The sequence below is a fragment of the Squalius cephalus genome, assembly GCF_949319135.1.
Source record: "Squalius cephalus genome assembly, chromosome: 21".
Taxonomy (NCBI): Eukaryota; Metazoa; Chordata; class Actinopteri; order Cypriniformes; family Leuciscidae; genus Squalius; species Squalius cephalus.
In genome coordinates, this window is record NC_137142.1 from 29,307,801 (window position 1) to 29,327,590 (window position 19,790).

The following is a 19,790-nucleotide window of genomic DNA, read 5'->3' on the forward strand; positions in this document are numbered from 1 at the left end:
GCCAAATCCTGAAAACAGTCCCCTCAGTCAGCTGATGGTGAAGCTAACCAACCAGGCTCCCTTCAGCACTGGTTCAAAACAACTCAACAGGACAAAACTAATTATGATTCATTCAAAATATCAATATTTAGAACATTGGAGAAAGCAAACAAAGTAGACTAAATTGTTATTTGACAGAGTATCTGCACACTGTCAGAGAAGAAGAGACGGATCCTGACTAAATACAGGCTCAGTGACCACCAACTGGGTCAGACAGAGATGCACTTCCTCCTTCACTGGGAAAAAGTATCATCATCACTAAGTGATTTACACCTTGGACAAATAGCCAAAAGAATAAAACTTCCCAAAGTTAGCACCAGAAAAGAAGCTGGAAGTTCTAGAGGGTACAGCAGCTCCACTGACAGCTAAATGTATCTGCCTGAGGGACTGTGATACCGGTATTTAGTTTTTCCATTCCACCTGTGTGATGGACTGTTGATGTGTTGTTTTGGATGTTATGATCAGTGATGGATGAAGCAATAATGAGTTTTGGATGTTAAACAGTGTGATAGATGGATTTTACTTGGACCTAAAGCATATTTTGTCTGTAATTCATGGCTTTCAATAGAAATTAGTGGAATTTTGCCATAAAAATCTTTAAAGGCCGTTTTCTCAAAATGAGTTTTTTCTTGCACTCCTAGTGATGATTTTCCACTTCTGTAGCACCTACATACACCAAACTTTACAGTTGTATTCCTAACTATATTGTGAAGATTTGTTCAGAGGGATTTGTTGATATATCATTCTTGGCCTGATTTATATGACATTTTATGCCTAAAAATAGGGCGGAAATCAATTTTTTAAGGCTATTGCCAGTATTTTCTGATTTACAGGGTAACAAAAGGGTATATTCATAATCCCCTCTGAACATGTCTTTACATTGAATATATCAACAAAATGCAAAAATAATTTTGAACCTTGTTTTTTTCAATGGTCAGATTCGTCACTACAAAATATATGCAAATTAGCGCATATTTAATTAGATATAGCCTCATTAGCATATTTAACAATAAAATTACAGAAAACTTGCAATGCATTTTTTTCTCCTATTCATGTGAGTAATCAACTGGTAAAGTTTGATGGTGATATCTGTAAGTTAACAATTTTACCCTATTCACCTGTAGTGTCTCGCCTTAACTATAACAAAAACCAAAAAAAAAAAAAAAACATTAACTCAAACTATTATGACGCACAACAAAATTACTAAATGTTTAAAATAAAAATGAAAACTAATTTAAAATATGAATAAAAACTATAATAGTATCCCATTGATAATAAAATATCACTGCAACATTGACCTAAAGTGTTAAACTAAAAAACATGGTGAAAGTGCGAGACAGATAAGCCTAATCAGTTGAGGCTTATAAAGGGTTTTGAGTGATTTTAATAATCATTATCTAACCTGATGAAAAACAGTGTGAACTTTTTTCTTTATTTTTTTAAAGATTTGCCAATTGCATCATTATGCAAACACGTGAGAGCTTTGTGCATGAAAGACCCATAACTGGCAGATCAATGTAATGCCTCTTTTCTCTCCAATCTGGTAGGAAGAATTGAGTAGCATAAATCAAATGAATTGAAATGTAGAGTGTGTAGGCTATATGAGAATGGTAACCGTGACTGTTTTGGTCGAGATGCTCCTTTATCAATACACACAAACTCCAGATCGGTTGAAGAGTAACGTTTACATTTATTAGTATCTTTCACAGTGGCGCACACTATGCCAAACTCTTTAGGCCCACACCCACTCTCTGCACATGTGCAAACATATACTAGACTCAATACATGATACTTGTCTTATTTTCCTCTCCAGATAACCTACGTTGAGGGAGATTTTTTGGGAGATACTTTTTTTTTTCTTTATTGGTTTTGTGTTATTTTCACCTGCTCTGTTGATTATGATGTTGGCTGTTGACCTGATTGCCTTATTGGGTTGATTGATTGTATTAGGCCTTATTAGGTTAATTGAATTTTCTAAGTACTTAACTTATAATGTGGCGTTATACTCATTCTCTGTGTGACTTTGCTCTGTAGAAGACCACTTGTTGGTCGAAACATGTCGGCTTGTGTATTTTTAAAATGATTTAAGCCATACTAAATAAAGGCTTTTTTCTCATTGGAAAGTTGACTGAGTGCCTGGGACTTGTTTTTTGTTTCTTTGGATGTTTTTCCCTACCCCAAGAGCACCTATCACGGACGTTATAACTTTACCTGAGCGCCTGGTTGACCCTCTTACATATACTAGACAGGGTTGCCACTACTCTATAAAACCAGCCACTATCATTACAGTGAAAAGATGATTGACAGGTGAGTTTACTGTAACAGGATGCATGTAACTGTGCTTCAACCTGGTCTAATAAAGATGCAGTTATGTGGTAGTATGTCCCAAAACTTCTGTTTTCTCCTGCTACACACTCAAAGTGTTTACTTTTTCTTCACAGACAAAGTACATTATTTTAGGGCATAGCATAGCAAATTAGCATTCAGAACTTATGTTCCTGAAACTTGGTCATGTTACTCCCTCTAGTGGTGATGAGTATCATCATGTGTGATTGGACCAACATAAATATTCCTTACATAGAAATTTTAATCTGTCGTCTAGGATGTGTATTTATTATTTGTATTATTTATTATTTATCAGATCAAAGCCCTTAGCAAGTGCCAGCAAGGACACTGGACGACCTGGGAAGGAGTAAAAAGCAGGACCGTAGGTTGGGCCGACATGTGGAAGATCTCCCAAGCCAGATTGAGTTTCCTCATAAGGTCCACCTACGACACCCTCCCAAGCCCCAGCAACCGTTGTCTGTGGTATGGCTCAGAGGAGAGTTTCCAACTTTACAATGCCCCAAATTCGAGCCTACAGCACATTCTGTCAAGCTGCAAAAAAGCACTGACCCTGGGTCGGTACAGGTGGCGCCATGACCGAGTCCTGCGGAAGTTGGCTGAGATCCTTGAGGTACGCAGGGCGGAATCAGCCTGTGAGCGCCTACCACCGACATCAAGGCGGCCGATCCACTTCGTCAGAGAGGGAGGAGGCGCCCCCAACATCACGCAGCCACAGAGATCAGCCCTGGCTGGCAGTTGTGAGTGGAACCTTGGAGTGGACCTCGATCGGCAGCTCAGGTTTCCAACAGAGATCACCACAACCAACCTTCGACCAGACATTATTGTCTGGTCTCCCATAGCCCGGGCAGTAATTTTAGCAGAGCTCACTGTCCCATGGGAGGGAGGAATGGAGGCAACCTTTGAGAGGAAAAAAGATTGGTACCTCGACCTCACAGCCGAATGCAGAGAGGCTGGGTGGTCAGCTGTCAGCTACCTGGTGGAAGTCAGCTGTATAGGGGGTTCATGGGAGCATCCACCCAGCGCTTCCTGAAGAGCATGGGAGTCACCGGGCCCAACATCAGAAAGGCTTTGAAAGACCTGGCGGAGGAGACAAAGCAGGGAAGCTTTTGGCTTTGGTTAAGTAGGAAGGACCAGGCGTGGGGAAAGCAAAGGTCCTAGGGTCAGCTGCAGCGTCCCTGCCGTTGCTCCACCACACGAGATGTTCTGGGATTAATGGAGCGAAACATCAGTGAAGGGTGGCTCCCGGCTGACGACCATGCAGCTACCCGCAATGGCACCGTCAGAGGTGCGGCAAGCAGAAATGCTCAGCAGGCAGTCACTTGCCTGTGCTACCTCCTTTAAAAAAAGATTTGTTGATCTGTCTGCTGTAGTTCTGGGTGTCCTGTCTGGGGATCTCAAAGGGAAAATACGCTCTGAAGAACATGACTGATCCCAAGCAGCAGCAGCTCATCGATGAACATTTCCTGTGTCTCCCCTGCTGCTGGCCCGACACCAGGAGCATCTGGTCAGTGTTCTAGATTGTCCTTAATGCACTGCCTGTGCTACTTTTGTTGAGAAGAACCTACTTCCTGTCAGTTTGTTCCAGATCCTACAAATACATGCAGCAACAGCAATTTGATCTGCATATTTTTAGCAGTCTTACACTAAAACCATGCAGAATCAAATGTGCTGAGAAAATTTTTGATATATATATATATATATAGCGCTTTCTTTTAGTTTATGTAATACACAGACAGGTACATAGCCTATAGCACTACCCAAATCAAACCCGAGTGTAGGTTTTTTAATTATTACTATTTTTTTAATATTTGCTGTCTTGTTAACATATCAAAGTATGACTGAAACGACCAAATCAGAGCTGTTTTCTTGGATGTTTTTGTTTACATCAATACAATAGTACACCTCCCCATCTAAACAAACTTCAAGTCTATCAAGTTTATTGATGACCAACTTCTAAAAACAAATTTACTGTTGTCTTTGTAAAGAAATGTTTGCTTACATGTAGCCGCTGCTGTGACGCTGTACAAACGCTTCCAGTGTGAATGTACTGCTGTAGTGACGATGTAGTTGCGCCGCTCACGCTCGCATTGTGAAAGAGAGGTTAGGGTTTGATGACTGATGATTTGTTAACTCGCTGACTAATTCACTCTGGAGCACATCCACATGAAAGTGTGACATCTGCAGTGAACAGTCAATCACAATACATGAATTTGATTTGATCCACTTTCTGAAGTGTGAGAAAGTATTCAGAAAATAGTTATTACTATTACTACCGGGCATCGAGAACAGAGATACATCATGTAAACTGGTGGCAATAATAAAGTGGTGCCTCTGTTCATTAGGTGGTGTGGACACTGCAGCTGTGGGTGGTATTTTTGACATCTCCAACGCTGACCGCCTGGGCTTCTCTGAGGTGGAGCTGGTGCAGATGGTGGTGGATGGAGTCAAGCTGATGATCGAGATGGAGAAACGGCTGGAGAAAGGCCAGTCCATTGATGACCTTATGCCTGCCCAAAAGTAGACTGCATTTCAACCTCACTTCACACATTCTTCTCTCTCCACCTCCCCTCACCTTTGTTAACCGATTGATTTGAATGTTTGTTGATTGTTCTTGGAGGACATGTTTTATTTAAGGCTCCTTTGTATCTGCTCTGGTCAGTTCTTGTTACACATATAGATGTCTCAGGGCAAAACATGGATGAGAATATCTGAAAATAAAATTTGGCCTGTGATGACTTGCTTTTTGTTTTTATTCCCTGTTCTATCCTGTTTACAATTCCAGGGTTCCCACATCAATTTAACTTTTACCTGTTAAGTTTTACAGTTATTAATGATTTAAGAATTATTCAAGGACTAAATGTTTTATAGAATCAAAGTTTTATAGAAATCATTCACAAACTGCAATTTCTACCAAATGTAAAGGTTCAGAACTGAATACGGTTAAAGATATATACATCACACACAAAATGTGTGTTTAAGCAACATTTCTTATTATTAATGTTGAAGACATTTATTTATACATACAAGTAGTACCAGATCAGCACAGAATGATTTTTGAAGGATTATGTGACACTGAAGACTGGGGTAATGATGCTGAAAATTCAGCTTTACCATTACAGGAATAAATTGCATTTTAAATTAATTGTTTTTTTATTGTAATATATTTCAAGTTATAATACTATTTTACAGCATTAGTTTTACTGTATTTTTTGATCAAATAAATGCGGCTTTGGTGAGCATAAAAGACTTCATGCCAACCCCAAACTCTTGAAACTCCTACCATTTTCTTTGATCTCCAAGTTGTGGACCTGCAGCTCACGTGATCCAGAGTCAGAAAAAAAAGACGAGTTAACAAAGATAAAAAAAAGAGGCAATACAAATATTGAGATCATTTTGTAGCTGTATTAGATCTCTGCTATGAACACCGTGACGAGTTACAGAGAGTTTAATGGAATCTGTGGTGAGTCTTTTAAGTGAAAGATTACAAGATGCCCTCTTGGTTTCAAAGAAATCCAACAAAACAGTATGAAAATGTGTAATTACCGCATAAAGTACAATATTTACACAAAAAATACACTTGAGTGGGCAATAACGTGAAATAAATTATAAAACATCTAAATGTTGCTCTTAATAACATTCAAACAGTGAAACTGAGCTCCAATCAGGTTTACTGCAGCCGTTTTCACAGACGAGCACCCTCAATACACAGAGGTGCAGAGCAAATTTTCAAAAAGTCCAGATTCGGGTGCACCCTTTACACAAGAGCCGCCCCAAAACACGCAATACTTAAAACCACCACAGAATAGTGCCCGTTTAAAAGCTAAAATAAAACAAAACCCCACAAATCTCCATCTAGTGTCCATTTCCTGAATGATCAGTCTCAACTCATCAGTCTGAAGTGGCGGTGATGGTAATGAGTTGGTTCATCGCTGAACATTCTCAGATGTGCATACAAGCGTAACACTGAAAGGTTCAAACCTGTTCTTTTTACAGCATTTAACAACTTGCGCAATAATACGATAATTGTGACCAATGTTAAAGAAATTATTGCTTTAAGCAATGTTACAGTATATACATTTTTTCAAATACATGTTAAGTGGTTTATTTAAAAAAAAAAAAATATTGGGAACTGCTACTTAACGATTGTACAGCTTAATTTGTTTGTCTATATTGAACTGAACAATTTCATAAATTCATCTATGTAGTAAGATTAAAGATATTCATAGCTTGAGTTCGCCTGCAACTTTGGAAGCAATGTTTTTAAAAGCGATGGAGTTGCCAGATATCCTCTTAAAACGGACACCATTAAGTGAGAGCCGGGGCAGTTTGCAAACCTCCATCTCCCATTGGACGAGGCTGTCGGAGCGGCTGTCCCCATGGGTACAGAGAAGCAGAAAGCATTCACGCTGCTGGTAACTGCAGCTGTTGGCGTCCAGAACTTTGCGGATCTCATTTATGATGTCGGCTGGCTCCAAGGTGCTGGTGGTGTTCATACTCCAGGTGAAACGGAGAGAGCGGGGTTTCCCGTCTTTTCCATCTTTCCCTTCATCTTTCTGCTGATCCCCAGATACATGGCGACTGCGGGACAGAGCGGAACGGGAATGGAAAGAGAGAAAGGTAAGGTTAAGGCAATGGATAAAGATTATTTTATATACTGAGGTTACTTGTTCACGAAGACTTGAATCACAGTGGTAGAGATGAATCACTGCAGCGGATGCATGCATGGGTTATCAGCACACATGGGAATTAATGGCAATCAAATGCACAGCAAACTAAGTCATGCATAGAAGCAGCTCCTTTTTAATGCTATATAACATGAATTAGGGCTGGGCAAGTCAGCATTTTTCTACATGTTAATATTTTAAAAAAATACACCACCAAAGTCACACTGGCACTTCAGTGAAAACTGAATAATTGTTGAATTAGTCAAATGTATCAAATAAACAGGTTGAACTGATTCGCAGAAATGAACTGAACTCAAACTCAACAAGATGCCATATTTGCTATGGATATTATAATCAGACTATGATGTAACAATCGAAACCAGAGAATTATTACACTCAGCAAAACTAGTCTAATGATGCTCTCTGGCCAAATAAAGTGCATTAAAATCATTGTGATACTCAGTAGCTATGTTTCCATCCAGTGTTATGAATTTAACTTTTGACGACAGACTTTGCTCAGGCATTTCAGAACAACCAAAACAGCAAGTCAGATGCAAAAAGATCAGTCCGCTGGTTATTCCAGTTATGTCGTCCCATCTCGCAAAGTCACATGATTTTTTTGATGTGCATTGAGGAAATTATTCAGTAAATGTGTTTCCATAGTAGTTTATGCGTATGTTTTCTTATCGGCTAAAAATGTATCCGACTCGAATGAGCGCATTCGTTTTTTTAAGCGCGTTTTTAGAATTTATGCGCACCTTGGCGTATTCATCCAGCTGTTTTTTATGCGATATCCCAAAATGCGCATAAAAATAGGTGGTTGGAAACATAGCTAGTGTTAATTAATTTCAAATAACCAGCTGAATCAATGTGAAAGTACAGTGAATATTCAATATTAAATATCGCCCAGCCCTAATGTAAATGAAAAAACAACAACAACAAAAAACACATCACTCGAGCATTCATTATTAAAGCAGACTAATGGCCCTCGTGCTGTACACACTACACTAAAATACACTCGGATATCTCATACAGTGGGAGACAGAAAGTATACATCCACAACACACTAAAATAATGAGCCAGGAGAGGAAATAAGGGTTTCCAAAGTCACGACACCTCACCTTGAGCCCTCAAATCTCCCGCTTCTCTCAAACTCGGTTGAGACTCTTTTATTGTTAATTTGTCGAAAAGTTAGAGATCACAATGCAGCAAAAAAAGGAATGGATAGAGAGAAAAAGGAAAAGGAAATAATTTTTAGTCATTTTAGAGCAAATCACTACACACACAATGAGATAGATAGAAAGAGAGAGTGAAAGAGATAGCAAAAAAAAAAAAGAGGTAAGCAGAAAAAGTTAACCTCCCATAGACTCAATGTCACCAATACGCTGGATCAGACAAACACAAAAACAACTTGTACAAGACTCTTACAATCAACAGTTTTTCACCATGCACTCAATTGAACTGCCATGCTGCTTCCTTCAAAGAACAATATACATCTAGAAGTTCACTGAAAGAGTGCATGATGGGTAAAAGCCTATTCTGAGCGCTGGATGTGAGACATTGGCTGAGACCTGACATCAGACGCATATACAGATATAGAGGACGTGTCTGTACATACACTGTGCTCTTCGCATGCCAGAGGGTGCGTCGTCCTTATGGATACACCATCGTGTCGGACTAAAATCGACAGACAAAACAGTCGTTCGCTTTCTCACTCTCACACACAGCCTTTCGCTCTCCATTAAACACAATGTGTGGTTGTAGCTGTTGTTTGTGTGTTTAAACGAGCCCTTACTCTAGACACTCTTCATCTGCGAATTCTTACAACTGCCTATAGCCAGAGCTGCTGAATCTGGAAGAAAAGAGCAGTTCAAAGCCCACAAAAAGAAAAAAAATTAAACTGGTGGACGGAGCTAAAACAAAAAGCCAATACAGAGCCACATGTTTAGAGACAGGGTTCCCACTCATTCAAATTCACTAATGAAAACTGATTCACTAATGAATCATTTAAACCCAATTTGTGAATTGGTTTGACTGATATATTGGCAAGATTCGTTTCAAATGTGTTCATATCCTTGACATCAGTATGGTGTGAAATATTTTTGAGCAAAGCATACCCTACTGCAAAAAATGATGAAAAACTAAAACAGAAAAACTAAATAAATTGAGGAAAAAATATAATTGCCATTATTTATTTATTTACATCTATCTATCAAAAATGCTAATATTTTTAATTATAATGGTAATTTTTATTAGACGAAGATCATGTGACACTGAAGACGAGTAATAACGCTAAAAATGCTTTGCCATCACATGAATAAATTACATTTTAAAATATATTACAACACAAACTAGTTCATTTAAATTGTAATAATATTTCACAGTACCACAGTTTTACTGTATTATTGATCAAATAAATGCAGCCATGGTGAGATTAAGAGACTATTTTCAAAAAACAGTAATGTTTCCAAACTTTTGACAGGTAATTATATATTTTGTAGGGCTGTCAAACGAATAATCGCGATTAATCGCATCCAAAATAAAAGTTTGTGTTTACATAATTTATGTCTGTGTACGGAGTATAATTATTTTCTATATATAAATACACACACATGCATATATATATTTAAGAAAATGTGTTATTTATATATCAAATATTTATATATAATATAAATTATATATAATATAAATATATATACACAGTATATACATGCAAATATTTCTTAAATATATACATGCATGTGTGTGTATTTATATATAGAAAATAATTATACACCGTACACACACATATATTATGTAAAAACAAACTTTTATTTTGGATGCGATTAATCGCGATTAATCGTTTGACAGCCCTAATATTTTGTTATATACATTTTTATTAAATATAATTTGTGTATGCATGTATGCATGTATGTATGAATGTACAGTATCTCACAAAAGTGAGTACACCCCTCACATTTCAGCAAACATTTTAGTATATCTTCTCAAGGGACAATACTATAGAAATGAAACTTGGATAGATTTAGTCAATGTGCTGCTTATATTTACTGTCCTCTGAAAATTGAGTACACCCTAAGTGAACATGTCAAAACTGTGTCCAAAGTGTCAATATTTTGTGTGAGCACCATTGTTATCTAGCACTGCCTTAATCCTCCTAGGCATGGAGTTCACCAGAGCTGCACAGGTTGTTGCTGGGATCCTCTTCCACTCCTCCATAATGACATAACGGAGCTGCTGGATGTTAGGATTCCCCACAGGTGCTCAATAGGGTTCCGGTCTGGAGACATACTTGGCCACTCCATCACCTTCAGCTTCCTCAGAAAGGCAGTTGTCATCTTGGTGGTGTTTGGGGTCGTTATCATGCAGTTCGGCCCAGTTTCTGAAGGGAGGGCATCATGCGTCTGTTTTTTGGAGCCAGCTTCTGCACCTGACGCACAGCACGAGGACTCACAGGACTCACAGCACGAGGACTTGCGAGGTCTGTTCCAAGTGGAACCCGTCTTGGAAAACCTCTGTATGACCCTGGCCTGTACTGTAACTCAGTTTCAGGGTGTTACCAATCTTCTTAATGCCTTGGCCATCTTTGTGGAGAGCAACAATTCTAATTCTCAAATCCTTAGAGAAATCTTTGCCATGAGGTGCCATGTTGAACATCCAGTGGTCAGTATGAGAGAATTGTACTCAAAGCACAAATTTTAACTGCTCTAATTCAAGATATACAAATTTGTATGGTCCTGTCAAGCAGACAAAAACATCATGATGATGAATAGGACATGTGCCTTTGCATGGTTAAACGACGAACAGCTATTATCACTTAGGGCAGGGTTCACCAATCTCGGTCCTGGAGGGCCGCTGTCCTGCAGAGTTTAGCTCCAACCAGCTCCAACACACCTGTTTGAAAGTTTCTAGTATGCCTAGTGAGACCTTGATTAGCTGGTTCAGGTGTGTTTAATTGGGGTTGGAGCTAAACTCTGCAGGACAGTGGCCCTCCAGGACCGAGATTGGTGAACCCTGATTTAGGGTGTACTCACTTTTGTTGCCAGCTATTTTGACAATAATGGCTGTATGTTGAGTTATTTTCAGAGGACAGTAAATATATACTGCTATACAAGCAGCACATTGACTACTCTAAAATCTATCCAAGTTTCATTTCTATAGTATTGTCCCTTGAGAAGATATATTAAAATGTAGGCTGAAATGTGAGGGGTGTACTCACTTGTGAGATATGTATATGTATGTGTATGTGTGTGTGTGTGTGTATGGGCGCACGTGTTCATATTATTATACACACTTGTGTTTTATATACACCAAGTGTTTCCATAATAAAAATTACTCCTGGAAAACACAATTTTAAAATTTCCTGATATTTCCAGGTTTTCCATGCTGTGGGAACCCTGCGGTGTGGTGGAAAGGGCAGAGGCTGGAGGAGAGGGGGATGATAAAGAAAGAGGAAGAATGTAAACGAGTGGAGCGCAGACTTACTAAGAGTCTTTGCCGCAGGGTTGGAGGGGACTGTGAGGGTGGGGGGCACAGAGGGGGCAGCCGGCCCTGATTTGACGGCAGACTGCCGTTTGCTCGGGTCAAGAGTGACCCTGGGGGAGGAAGGCAGACAGAGAAAGAGAGAAAGGGAGGAAGGGAAGGAAGGAAGGGAGGGAGGAAACACAGGGAAGAGAGGGATAGATAGAGACAGTTTCAACATTAGAGCATTTCGTATTGTTAGAAGTTTAATTAGAGAAAGTGTGTGATCTGTTCAGTTATATTCTATAGCACAAATCTGATCATCTGAAGGTGACTCCTCAAGGTCATTCAACATGGAGTCGGCTGCAGCTTACAGTGCAGTTTACTTACAATCCTCTCTATGAGCCAGAACAGGCTCCTCCCACCTGATCCCTGCTTTAGGATGTGAACATATGCTCTTATAGACTTCTGTTTGCAGGGACACAGGCCTCCGGTGCGCATTTATTACTGTTCAAAAGTTTGGGGTTAGTAAGGACGCTTTAAATTGAACAAAAGAAAAGAAAAAAAGAAAAACATTAATAATGCTTTTTGTATCATCATTTCCAGAAAAATATTAAGCAGTACTGAACTGTACTAAATTAGCATTTTAGCACAATTTCTGCTGAAAATTCAGCTTTACCATCACAACAACAAATGACATTTTAAAATATATATGTTCAAATTGAGAAGTGTCATTTTAAATTGTAAAGTTTTCACTGTAATTCTGATCAAATAAATGTGTCTTGGTAAGCGTAAGAGACTTTTCAAAAACAAAACAAATCTTACAGACCCCAAACTTTTGATGTATATGTATTAATGTATCTGGTGAAGAACAGCAGTACCCATAAATCTGAAGAGATCCACCAATCAGAGATGAACCAAATCGCTATTGCCAGAGAAACAAATTTAGCTCAGCCTCCCATATTTCTGTCTCCTTACACTCTCAACCAACTTGAACAAATATTTTGCTACACCCTTCAAATATATTGTATTTTATACTCTGCATTATTGACTTACAAACTGCATTAGATCAATACTTCATAATAATTAAGTACACAGTCTTGTACCTTTATCTTTTTCCAGAAATCAATAATCTAAGTTTTTATATTGTGATTGGTGGTTGATTTTAGAACTCTTTATTAAATAAATTATTGAAATGCCTATAAAAGGGAAAACGCATCCAAATCCATCACTAATGTCTATAACCAGCACTGGCTTCTAACACCAGAAAACCTCCTTATGGACATTACCAATTTTTTGTGTTTGCAGGGACAAACGGTTCCTTTATAGAGAACCAAAATGTAAACCCAGTTTGTACTGTCTCTGGCCCTACAAGTGGACTCATATCTCAGTTCACACTACTCAAGCTCTTTTCACCTAATAATAATAATAATAAACATTACATTTAAATACATTTAATTGATAGTACAACCAGCTCTGTTGTAATTTCTTCACTTTGCCACAGCATCAAAAGGCCTTCCAATTCAACCATCAAATTCATTTCACAAGATTTTAAAACTACACTATGTTCTTTTAGCTCAAAATGATCAAAATTGAAATGAGTCAATACATGAATCTTTCTTCCAAAATGCGTTTTTGTCTTACCCTGATTCATTATGGTAAGCCTATTATGAGTGTTTATATTTTAGACATGTCGGGATGCTTTTCGGGGGGATTTGTGTACATACGTCCCTCACCCGTGCGTGTCTCGTCATATCCATAAATATAGAAAAGTTGCTCTGGCCACTTTGTGTATGGTGTGGGAGTGACATAGGTTAGTTGTTACAAAGAGCAAGAAAGGTTGACATGGAGCAGCTAAATCTCCGGGAATCACCCGTTTTTAAAAAAACGACAAAGAGTGGAGAATCTGTTGGCAAAAAGAGAACGCAACAGAGCTTGTAATAAAAACAAGAATCAACATTAGCTTGGCTTTTCGGAGATGGCGAGAATTGTGGGATTTGAAATGTTGTTAAACCTACGAGGAGATGCTGTTTTTATTGCTCAACAGGTGAGTAAGGAATTTTATTGAACAGATAAATTGCCATATGTAGCTCTATCACAGTTCATTTTAAAACATCTATTGTGAAGGGTCATTATGGTTGTTGTAGCACTGTGTTGGGATTTATTTTCAAGGAAGTACCATCTGTTAATGGATAAAGCTACAGTAACGTCTTCAGCTAGTCAGCTTGAGATCCTTTCCATCTATAGTTATATCTCTTAAGGCCAGTAGTGAATGTTTTATGAGAAGTAGGATCATCTCTCTCTCTTTTTGTTTTGTTTTTTAGTTTTCACATAAAGGCTTTTTTAACTACTCCTAACTACTTTAACTACTAAATAATCTATTAATTCCACAACAGGAATAAATTACATTTGAAAACATTTATATAAATTTGATTTAAAATGTAATTTTCCTATTGTGGCACAGCTGAATTTTTCAGCATCATTACACCATAAAAATACACAAATATATCTCGCTGATCCCAACTTTTTGAACATTAGTGCAAATCAATCCCTGTTCTACAAAAGAAAAAAAAAAACTGGGGAAAAATAAAATAAAAAATGCTGTCTTTTTTGTCTAGGAATCATACAGAGCTACTGAATCTGATCTCTCAACACACCGTCCAGCTGAGAATGTACCAAAGCCTTTGTGGAATCAGTTGAATCATTTAAATGAAGTGTTTTTTATAATGTCAGATTAAGTTATACACATTGTTTTGCACAATCAGCTTGTGTCATGCAAACATTTTGATTAGTAGCAATCAGTTAAAGAGCGGTAGATAGATTTGATTCGGCCACACTAGGATGCAGGCAGTGTTTTAAAGCATGCTGTAATCAACCACTGAGAGAGCATTAAACTCCAAATCACTGCAATCAAATCTCTATGGGTTAGTGCGTCAGCCCCTGGACTCTTCTCATTACGTTATAGACAGATTTACACCCCATGAACTCAATGGCCTACCTTTTGGAAAACCTGAATGACATATTTCTACAACACAAGAATGAAAAAAAAAAAAAGGATAGACATTACATAGATGGACAAAATTAAACCATTTCTAATGACCCCTTAGAAAAAAAAAAAATACAAATAAAAGCAGAGAGAGGTCAGGAAACGGGAAGGAAAAGTCGAGCCTAAATTGAACGAATGGCTCAATAAGAAATGTAAGAAATTATGCGTTTGTGAACGATCCTTTACCTGCGAGTGAGTTTGGAGGTCAGCTTGGTGAGCAGGTTGTTGGCGTTTCCACGGCTGCGAGGCTGCGTAGGCGAGGCGGGTGGGCCGTTGTAGGTAGCCGTGCGACGATCTCTCAGCTGTCCGTGGAAGGTGCTGCGGCTTGCAGAGCCTCGTGGGAATCGTGTTTTATCGGGTGTTGCAGCAGTGCTGATGCTGTGAGTGGAGGCACCAGGGTCGCGTGAGCCAGGAGACAAAGACACACTACAGACAGAGACAATATCAGTCTTGGTTTCACTAAATCTGATCGTGCAAGTGCAAGGCGCCAGCAACAGTTTGGACAACAATGATAAAATACACCTTGAATGCATTTTAAAGGTGCAGTAAGCGATTTCTGAGAAATATTTTTGAAGGTGGATTGGACCGAGCACCACAACACACTTGTAGCCAATCAGCAGTAGGGGGCATGTCCACTCATGTTGGGGGAGGAAAGAGAGTGAGCAAGAGGGAGATTTGAAGAAAGACTGTAGAAAGAGAGATGGCTGAGAGACATTGCAAAAGAGAAAAGGTCATAGGAAATTCACTGGAAAAAGAAGGGTTACGATCATGCAAGAGCTTTAGCAGGCCTAAGCAGCAAGGCCTGGAAACGGAAGCCAGGGCAGCGTTGTTTCTGCTCCATAACGTGAGTAACATTGGTTTTGTAGTTTCACAGGACCAAGATATGCTGTTGTTGTAATGTTAGCAACAGTAACAGGACAGGTTTGAGTGTCATTGTTCGTCTGGAGCTCAGGTGACTGACAACCAACTCTTGCTTGAATATGCGTACTATACGTACTCTTGTTTACTGTATTTTTTCAGCTGTGATAAAGAGACATCCACTCTTGCATTGTGTGTTCGTGCATTTTGTTATTGGGCTGTGTAATACCTACAAGCTTTAACTGAATATGTAATATTTACCAACTCAGACCTATATGCAATATTTCTTAGGCTTGGTGGAATATTCATGTTTTAAATGGTTCATTAACTTAAGGTACTGATGTTTTCGATGTAGTTCTGTGCAAAAGTTAAAATTAAGTTAGGTTAAACCTGCCAATGTATGCATTTTATTAGGTTTGCTGGTGATTTACACTGTATGCATGTTTATTTCTTCAAAGGTTTTTCACCTACATAGCTTAATGCTATAATAAATAAATGGATGGAAATAATTCACAAGGCCTAATCGTTGAGTGCAATCCAGTTTACATCTTCAAATAGTGAGAACCTGCCTTTTTCAAGTGTGGGAAAGCACGCAGTTAGACGAGACACTTGACAGTGTGTTTGTTTGGGTTGATTTCAAATATCAACAGTGTTTCTCTGAAATCACTTTCTGCACCTTTATGTGGCTGTGGATAAAAGTAGTAAATTGCATAAAAGTGTGTTCAATATTAGGTACTGTACATCACTCAGGACACAGTAGGGGCAGCCTGTACCTGTTCTCTTTCCCGTTAGGAATGACAGAAAGGCGGTCTGTGTTGTTTCTCTCACTGCACACGTATGTGTTTCTCCTTGACATGCCTCCCGATCCGGAGTTATTCTGTGTGACATCAAAAAATGGAAGAGTAATGCTCTATTACATCATGGGAAATTTATGTACAATACTGCTCAAAAGTTTGGGATAAGATTTTTTGGTAACACTTTTATTTTACAGTGTCCTTGTTACACATGATACATGTAGTTTCTATAAAAAATACTATAAACTATTCATAATTACATGCACATAACCCTAAACAAAATCTAATTATAACCCTATAGTAGGTACATGTAGTTAATTATTAGTATAACTTAAATGTATAATTAAACTGTAACAAGGACACCTTAAAATAAAGTGTAACGATTTTTTAAAAATGTTTTTGAGACATTGCAAGGATGCATTTATTTGATTTGAAAAACAGTAATATTGTGAAATTCATAATGACCGAAAAAGCAAGGGTGAACTTACATTAGGTGTGATGGAGTTGCCTCTCTTCCGGTCAGGTATGTCTGTTTTGTTGGGGTTGTTGGCGTTACCCTGGAGTGGGCTGGGGGGGCTGTGAGTGGGGGCCTTGCGTGCTGTGACTCCACCTTCCTGTTTGACATCACTGTCGGCTGTGACAGGAACAGTCCTCTTGGAGTTACTCAACGCCGAGTTAGCGACCACACCAACTGTGAAGGAGAAAGACAGTAAATGAGAGAGAGAAACATTTGAAGGCTTTTCTCTGCAAATTCTCAAGCATAAGCACCTCTATTATGCTATTTTAAAGGTTCCTGATTTTGTTTTAGAGGTCTCCTGCAATAGATTTACATGCATCCAAGGTCAAAAAACACTTAATTTTTTCATAATTTACATTGCAGCATCACCTCCTTTCTCACAGTGTCTGAATAAAAGGATTCAGTCTCTCTAAACCCCTCCTTTCCAAGAACTCTGACCAATCAGAGTCTACTCTGCTCTTTTTGGTCAGATGGCCCAGTCAGTAGCGATTGGCTTACAGCGTGTCGGAAACTAAATGCTCATTACCATATCTGTTATTCAGCCCTAGAGACTTCCTCAGCACTTGAAACAAAGTGATATGAACAGTAACGATGGTGTCGGTTTTACCATATAAATTCGAGCCCGAGTCATCATTCCTTGCTTTCACAGCACAGAAAACAGCGTCTCATGGCCTGTGCTTATGCGTGCAATTCGGATCTGATGTTTGACAGTATGTAAAGAGAAAATCACCTTGGTCACTATGGCGTCTGGATTTTCTGGATTCACTGGAGGAGACGCTTCTCTGGACCTTCAGGTGAGATGGTGATTGGCCGTTCATCTCACTGGTTGGCCTGGTCTTGGCCACGGAGAGATTACTATTGGAGCTGGAGTCACTGACCTCCTACACACAAAAACAGCAAGTCACACATGTACTATGGTCCATAAACTCCGTTATAAGGAACCTCTCTTCATTAGCAGCTCACCTCATTGGTCTTCCTGCCCAGCAGTAAGTATATGGCTGTGACCTCGTCATAGTTCATTTTGGACAAAGACTCCTGGATCTTCTCTCTGGAGAAGCCCATGCCCACTATCACATCTGGAGAATGACACACACAAAAAAATACAGACCAGCTTAATGCCAAATTTACACTGCAAAGGTGGCATAGAAGTGTTTCTGAAATGTAATTTAGCCATCTTTACAAAGACTGTTTAATGCTGCTCAGAGGTGGCATGAATGCATTTACACAGCAATTATAACTGTACTAGGGCCTGAAGTGTGTCAGAGCAGACATAAACAAATCAAAAATGAGCATGCACAGAGCAGCCCAAACCCAGCTGTGCAAAGATGCCTTTAGAGTCTACTTTTAGTTTTAGAACTTTAAGCAATTACATCATTAGCTATTAATAAATGATTCCTAAGCATGAGCAATAATTATAGTAGTTTAATAATACTTAACATAAACCCCTAAGTATTTTTAAACCTGAGCACACAAGTGATCCCACACCATTTGTGCTAAAACATGAAAGAGGGGTGATATCTACCAAAGGAGACTCTAATTGAAGACTACCATATTCAACTCTTTTAGAGATTGAGGATAATTAAATATTTAAAATGTTAGCATAATCATATCACACATCAACCCCTCAGTTGTTATACACACTATAAACCAGTAGGTTGATATACAGAGATAAATCCAGTTTATTTGTAAGAATGTATGAGTCATCCGTTCCACCTACATGTGCTAACAATACACAGATCTGTCCAATAGCCAACCATTCACTGTTACTCAAAGAACAAGCTGTACCTCCTGTTTTAACTGAAAAATATATTTATTAGCTAATGATAGGGGGCAATAAGTTTTTATTTTTAATTTTTAAAGAAATTCATACTTTTATTCAGCAATGACACACTGAATTGACCTAAAGTAACAGACATTTATAATGTTACACAAAATTGACATTTGGGTGGGGATTATCACAGTTTCCACACAACTATTAAACAGCACAACCATTTTTAACATTGCTAATATTTATAAATGTTTCTTGAGCAGCAAAACAGCATATTAAAATGATTGCTGAAGGATCATGTGACACTGAAGAATAAATGACGTTAAAATGTATTAATGAAAAGTTATTTTAAACTATAATACTACTTCATATATTACTAATATATATTTTTTTTTTTTTTTTTTTTGATCAAATAAATGATTTGGTGGGCATAAGCATAAATATAAATCTTACTGGCGCCAAACTTTTGAACGGTAGGTATATGCAGGGTTTTTTAAATAAAATGTAAGGCTTTTTAAGACCTTTTTTAAGACTTCCACAAATAAAATTAAGACTATTTGGGAGGTGTAGGGCAATGTTTTTGGTAACATCCTAAACCGTAAAAATAAAAAAATAAAAAGTTATAAATGATTATATTTATATTCCAATGGTTAACAACACTGCATGTATGTTGCATAAAAATATGGGTTCATTTTTGCTGTGGGGTGAATCAAAATGTAAATTCACTCTCTGACAGTAGGTGGCACTTATGGAACAGCAAAAGCATAACAGATACCCTGTTAAACCCTGTAGTACAAAGCAGCTGCGCTTAAGAGAATGGAGAATTTCTCTGAAACGACGAGTTTGCCAGTGATATATACACATTAAGACATATCACGAATGATATCTTCTGTCTCCAAATTTAATATCTCTTAAGATGATAATTAAGACTTAATGACCCACGGGCACTCCACTGGCACTCTGGGTAGTGTTAACTAATTTTTTTTTTTACATTTGAAGTAAAAAAAAAAAAAAAACATTAACTAATGGACAATAAACAATTGGACAGTAGTATATTTATGAATGAACATTTAGCCTAGATTCATAAATGCTGCAAAATTAATAATAAAAAAGTGCTGCTCATTGTCATGATACGTAAATGCATTAACTAATGCTAATTTTACACTCCTGTTCTGCATGTACATATGACAGCATCTATATTAATTACAATAACTGATATATAACAAGAACTACCCTGAACCTTACCCTAGAACTAACCTAAACCCATATTGTCCATTTCCTTTCTCGGGTAACAAACTGT

General features: G+C 38.2%; 1 protein-coding gene across 7 annotated transcripts in view; it reads right to left on the reverse strand.

Moving 5' to 3' along the window:
* Positions 1 to 5,904: 5,904 nt before the first annotated feature.
* mark3a (MAP/microtubule affinity-regulating kinase 3a) overlaps positions 5,905 to 19,790 on the reverse strand; it is a 35,291-nt gene continuing 21,405 nt past the window's right edge. For 2 of the 7 annotated variants that reach the window (XM_079854600.1, XM_079854601.1), the window contains exons 11-18: positions 17,686 to 17,798; positions 17,453 to 17,603; positions 16,694 to 16,896; positions 16,185 to 16,288; positions 14,740 to 14,979; positions 14,506 to 14,532; positions 11,532 to 11,641; positions 5,905 to 6,963 (exon numbers count right to left, since the gene is read on the reverse strand). In XM_079854600.1, coding sequence (XP_079710726.1) covers positions 6,875 to 6,963; positions 11,532 to 11,641; positions 14,506 to 14,532; positions 14,740 to 14,979; positions 16,185 to 16,288; positions 16,694 to 16,896; positions 17,453 to 17,603; positions 17,686 to 17,798 — 1,037 coding nt within the window. In that variant the 3' untranslated portion in view covers positions 5,905 to 6,874. Of the gene's footprint in view, positions 6,964 to 8,170; positions 8,216 to 11,531; positions 11,642 to 14,505; positions 14,533 to 14,739; positions 14,980 to 16,184; positions 16,289 to 16,693; positions 16,897 to 17,452; positions 17,604 to 17,685; positions 17,799 to 19,790 lie in introns of all 7 variants that reach the window. The other 5 variants (XM_079854595.1, XM_079854597.1, XM_079854598.1 and 2 more) reach the window with 4 other exon arrangements.